The sequence below is a fragment of the Nelumbo nucifera genome, chromosome 4, assembly GCF_055504915.1.
Source record: "Nelumbo nucifera cultivar China Antique chromosome 4, China Antique-T2T, whole genome shotgun sequence".
Taxonomy (NCBI): Eukaryota; Viridiplantae; Streptophyta; class Magnoliopsida; order Proteales; family Nelumbonaceae; genus Nelumbo; species Nelumbo nucifera.
Genome location: NC_142652.1, coordinates 67482075 through 67488348, shown reverse-complemented (window position 1 = coordinate 67488348; position 6274 = coordinate 67482075). Strand labels below are relative to the sequence as shown.

Here is a 6274-nt window from a genome sequence, read left to right as displayed (position 1 = left end):
AGGAAGGAAAGGTCCCCAACAGGTAGGGGTGGCAATGAGCCGAGCTTTTCACGAGCTACTCGAGTTCGGCTCATGAAAAGCTCGACTCGACTCGCTTTCAATCAAGCTTCGAGCCGAGCTCGAGCCTAATAGAGCTCAGCTTGTGAGGCTCGCGAGTTGAGCTCAAATATATATATATATATATATATATATAATAAAATTATAGAAAATAATATATATATAATAAAAATATTATAATTCTTAATTTTTTAAATATCAAATAAAAAATACTTTTTATATATAATTTTTTATTTTTATAAAATATTTTTCCTCAAATCGAGCTCGAGCTCGAGCCTTATACAACCTTGGCAAACCGAGCTCAAGCCTCATAATAAATTCTTAATTTGTACAAAAATTCAGTGGGATCTGAACCAAGCTCTCTGCAATCTCTTGTACTGCAAGGTTCCTCTCTACATGCCCTACTTGTTCCCCATAGGAGGAAGGCCTCTGTTGTCGCTGGTAAAAATCGAAGGTACCAAATCCTGCAGGCTGGGATAGATGTGGATTAGTGCCACTGCGGACCAACTGACCAGACTCCACCAATATACATAATAGAGTGCTGCACATGACGCACTTATGAATTTTGATACCCTTCCCCCTCCAACCTTGAACAAAACTTTTGCATTAATACCTCACACGTGAAAATCCAAAGTCAGAGACGTATACAATACATCATACATGTACCAAATACAGATCAGATTAATTTCTGCACATCGACTCATCATCAATAATCCATCACTGTCCCACCAATCACAGGGTTCTTTTTCGGCTAATTAAGTTGTATATTCACCTCCATCCATCACTATTTATTTATTTATTAATTCCCATCATATATAAGAAGGGGATGCTGCTCTACATTGTATCCATCCATCACCAGTTCACCACAACTCTGATTCTCTGAAACCCAGAGAGATGGAAGCTGAATCGGCTAGAGGCCCATCTTCTTGTTGCATTCTTTTAGCCTTTCTCTTTCTGATGGTCTTTAGCTCATCAAACATGAAGACCTGCACCTGCTTAGCGACAAACACTAGCAACCCCAACACCACCGACTTCATTCGAACTTCCTGTGGTGTGGCTACGTACCCACAGCTTTGTTACACTTCTCCCTCTTCCTTTGCAAGTTCCGTTCAAGACAGCCCTAGGAGGCTGGCTCAAACAGCACTAAACATAAGCATAACAAGCGAATCCACATCAGCCTTGGTCTCCAAGTTATCACAACGCCGTGACCGGAAAACTAGGGAGGCGGCCACCGTGAAGGACTGCGTCGACCAAATTGGGAACTCCTACATTGATGAGCTCAAGCAATCTCTAGAGCAGTTGCAGAAGCTGCAGGGACCTGGCATTGATTTCAAGATGAGCAACATAAAGACATGGTTGAGTGCAGCTCTGTCGAATGACGAGACATGTATGCAGTCTATTCCAGCTGTTGTTCCCAATATATCGTGTCCATCTTTTTTAAGAAAAATGTCTCTCCCTGCATGTACAAAGTACAAACATTTCTTTCAGATATTATGAATAGGACAACAAAGCTAGACTTACTCTCAACTATACAAACCATCACCATCCAAGTACACATTGTTCTTCTCAATGTATGAATATATCCATTAAATTGCTTGTTGGATTTTAACCTCATAAGAGATTAAATCCAATGGGTTTGATTGGTCAATTACATGAGAAATTGTACCTACACACTTGATTGAAAAATCAGTTTTCTCTTACAAAACCCAGTTTTGAACTTTTCTCATATTGGAAAATTATAAGTTTTGTTTTCAGTATTTCAATAGAATCTGATTTACACTCCATAGAATTAGTAGAGGAGAGTATGGGGATTCGATACCGCGCAACGCGCGCACACACGTGTGTGTAGCGCAATGAGGCGCTTTAGAGGCGCATCGTTGATGAGATCAACGGTCACGATTCGATCGGGTGTGATCAAGAGGCACAATTCAAAATTAACAGTCACTAACTATTAACTACTTTTTAAACAGTCACAATGTTTGAAATTGTGACTGTTCAAGGTGCCTTGTCTAAACCAGCACCTACCTTTCCTTTATACTTCTTCACAAATTATTTAAGGAGCATGAATTAGACTCCAAAACACACAATTTCAAAATTCACTCTCTCTCTCTCTCTCTCTCAGTCCGGTCTACTACAGTCTCACAGAAGGTTTCTTTGGAGACTCTTCAACTTTGTTGGTTGCAGATTCTTGCCCAAGGCTCTATTGTATCCTGGGAACGAATTTGCATGTAACCCAACAGCAAACTCAATAAAACTGAGTGGGGGCAAATAACGTTCTAAAGATAGTGTCTTCAGACGCGCCATAAAGCTTTTCCTCCAAAGTTACAGTGACTTCATTTTCTCCAACAATTTTAGAACGTTATTCTACAATGGAGGCGGAAGCAAGCATGACTTCGATCAAGATGATGAACCAAGATCTTGTTCGACTAGACCAGTTCGATGGAGCAAATTTCAGCCGATGGAAAGACAAGATGATCTTTTTTCTGACTACACTGAAGCTATACTATTTGCTGAACCCGAAACTGCAATCACTTCCTGAACCCACTGACAAAGGCTCAGAGAAACTAAAGAAGGAAAGACCAAAACGAGAAGAGGACTCACTTCTGTGCCGAGGACACATACTGAATGCCTTATTAGACTGGCTCTACAACTTCTACAAGGAACTTACATCTCCAAAAGAAATCTGGAAGGCCCTGGAATTCAAATACAAGGTGCAAAAAGCAGGTACGAATAAGTATCTTATTGCAGAATACTTTAACTTCACCATAAACGACCATAAACCCATACTAGAGCAAGTTTATGAACTACAGGTCAATAAAATTCGATCCCTTAACATCATCCTTCCTGAATCTTTCCAAGTGGGAGCAATCATTGCCAAACTTCCACCCTCTTGGAAGGATTACAAGAAGAAGCTTCTACACAAGGCTGAAGAGCTTACCTTGGAGCAAATTCAGCAACACCTTCGTATTGAAGAAGAGTCTCGGTTTAGAGACAGTAGGGATAAGTCCCTGGCCGGTATGCTGAACTCTAAGGTTAATTTTGTGGAAAACGGATCGAAGAAGACTAACCCTGCATTACAAGTAAAGAAGAAGGATGGGAACTTCAAGAAGAGCAACAATAAGAAAGGATCCTGCTATGTTTGTGGAAAGAAGGGGCACTATGCTCGAGTCTGCCAACATCGGAAAGGCGGAACCAAGTCTGCAAACATGGTAGAAGACAATCTCATGGCCATGATTACTGAAGTCAACATGGCAGAATCGTCTTCTGGATGGTGGTTTGATTTAGGCACCACAGTCCATGTTTGCAAGGACAAGTCCTTGTTCAAGACATATGAAGAAGTGACTGATGGCCAGGAGGTACAGATGAGAAACCAAACATGTGCCAAAGTTGCTGGAAGAGGCAACGTAGAGTTGAACTTCACCTCCGAAAAGACATTGACTCTCCTGAATGTTCTCCATGTTCTTGACATTAGAAAGAACTTGGTCTCAGTAAATCTTGTTTGTAAGAGGGGATTCAAAGTTGTCTTTGAATCCATCCGACAAACTAATCCTATCGAAGAATGGGATGTTTGTTGGAAAGGGATATGGTTGTAATGGTATGTTCAAATTAAGTATTAATGAAGGAAAAGTTTCTGCTTATATTGTTGATTCTTTCTCTTTATGACATGATAGATTAGCACACTTGAATTTTAAATCCATAAAAAACATGAGCAAACTTGGTATAATTGCTTACAGTAATGAATTAACTGAAAAATGTGAAATATGTGTAAAATCAAAAATGGCTAAGAAACCTTTCCCTAGTGTTGAGAGAAATTCTCAACTTCTAGAACTAATTCATTCTGACATCTGTGAACTCAATGGTGTATTAACTAGAGGAGGTAAGAGATACTTCATAACTTTTATAGATGAATTTTCTAAGTATACCTATGTCTACCTTATGAGAACTAAGGATGAAGCCTTCGACATGTTTAAACTATATAAGACTGAAGTTGAAAATCAACTAGAAAAGAAAATTAAAATCCTTAGAAGTGATAGGGGTGCTGAATACTTTAAAAATGAGTTTAATTCTTTCTGTGAAGAATTTGGAATAATACATCAGTGTTCTGCTCCCCATACCCCTCAATAGAATGGTCTGGCTAAAAGGAAAAATAGAACACTAACAGAAATAATAAACTGCATATTGTTAAAAGCTAATGCACCCTTAAACCTGTGGGGGGAAACACTCCTGACAACCTGTCATTTACATAACAGAATTGTTTCTAGAGTTAATAACAAATGCCCATATGAATTAAGGACAGGAAGAAAACCTAATTTAGCATATCTAAAAGTGTGGGGGTGCTTAGCATATTATAGAGTTCCAGATCCTAAAAGAACCAAATTAGGATTCAGAGCTAAGAAAAGTATATTTGTTGGATATGCAGAGCATAGCAAGGCCTATAGGCTTCTAGACTTAGAGTCCAACATAATAATTGAAACTAGAGATGTTGAATTCTTTGAAAATAAACTGTATTCTGAATATACAGAAAATGAATCCATAGAAAATGATAGAGAAACTCAGATCTCAATACCTGTTGATAATAATGAGACTAAAAGAATAAATGACACAACTGTAACACCTACAATAGGACTTAGAAGAAGTCAAAGACAAAAAACAGAGAAACACTTAAGTTCAGATTTTATCTCTACTCAGTCAATTGTATTTTTGGTTGAGGCTGATAGAGAAAAGATTTTAAATAAGATACATATTGTCCTAAACATTGAAAATGATCCAAAAACCTATAGTGAGGCCATGACCTCTAGGGATGTTGCCTTTTGGAAGGAAGCTTTAAATGATGAAATTGATTCAATAATGTCAAATAACACATGGGTACTAGTAGATCTGCCTCCAGGATCAAAACCAATAAAATGTAAATGGGTGTTTAGAAGAAAATACAACACTAATGGAACTGTACAAACTTTTAAGGCTAGATTGGTAGCCAAATGATTTAGTCAAAAAGAAGGGATTGATTACTTTGACACCTATGCACCAGTGGCTAGAACAACTTCTATTAGAACACTCATAGCATTAGCATTCATTTATCACTTATCTGTTCACCAAATGGATGTTAAAACCGCTTTCTTAAATGGTGATTTAAATGAAGATGTTTATATGGAACAACCAGAAGGATTTATTCTTCTTGGAAACGAGAAGAAAGTCTGTAAACTGGTTAAATCACTATATAGAATAAAACAAGCACCTAAACAGTGGCATGAGAAATTTGATTCTTGCATCCTAGCTTTTGGTTTTAAACATAATAGTGTTGATAGATGCATCTACTCACATCTTGGGAATAAAAGTTAAAAAACATAGTAGGGGCTATGCATTAAGCTAATCACATTATATTGAGAAAGTACTTGAGAAATTTAAGCATTTAGGGTTTAAAGAATATAGCACGCCATATGATTCTAGTATAAAGCTAGTAGAAAATACTGGTAGAGCAATTGCACAACTTGAGTATGCTAGTGCAGTAGGAAATTTGATGTATGCTATGCTTTGTACCAGACCTGATATTGCATTTGTAGTAAGTAAACTCAGTCGGTTTACAAGTAACCCCGGTACAGAGCACTGGAAGGCAATTGAGAGAGTTCTTGGGTATCTCAAGAGAACCTTGGAACTTGGCTTGTTTTACTGTGATTATCCAGCTATACTAGAAGGATACACTGATGCAAGTTGAATTATCGGTAATGAAGATAAAAAGTGCACATCTGGATGGATTTTCGTCCAATCTAATTATTTTGGATTTGAATAGTAAATTCTGCATCTTTTAACAATCAAATAAGTTGTGCATTTGACGCCAAAATTAATTCCAATTATTTTGGATTTGAATATTAAAATCTGCATCTGTTTAATAATCAAATAAGTTGAGGATTTGACACCTGATTTGATAAATATCTGAGTGTGATTAAAATTCATTATGTTTGTGCATGTGTATTGAAGAAGGTTAAGTATTTTATTCATTAAACAAAACAATACCATACAAACATTTCATGTAGACCAAGGGACTATAAAAGAGAATATACACCTTACATTACATGATTTATGAAATAGTTCCTTTTATCCAAAAATACATCAAATGATGTCCTATTTACTATGCTATGCACACCCACCAAAGAAAATTGTCTCATATTTGTTATCAAAAAGCCTTAAATTCTTTCTACTCCAAATAATCTAAAAAGCT

The 6274-nt window shown here is 37.2% G+C and overlaps 1 protein-coding gene across 1 annotated transcript; it reads left to right on the top strand.

The window, feature by feature from the left end:
- Window positions 1-951: 951 nt before the first annotated feature.
- On the top strand, window positions 952-5770 carry LOC104585608 (21 kDa protein-like). Its single transcript, XM_010242543.1, has 2 exons — window positions 952-1444; window positions 5619-5770. The coding sequence occupies exons 1-2, from the start codon at window positions 952-954 to the stop codon at window positions 5768-5770; spliced, it is 645 nt and encodes a 214-aa protein (XP_010240845.1).
- The last annotated feature ends 504 nt before the right edge of the window (window positions 5771-6274 follow it).

What these genes read in the sequence shown, in the direction of transcription:
- LOC104585608 (XM_010242543.1), top strand. Translation starts at nt 952, where the DNA reads ATGGAAGCTGAATCGGCTAGAGGCCCATCTTCTTGTTGCATTCTTTTA. An exon ending in TCTGTCGAATGACGAGACAT is followed by an intron (nt 1,445 to 5,618) that starts GTATGCAGTCTA and finishes TTGCATTTGTAG; the next exon opens with TAAGTAAACTCAGTCGGTTT.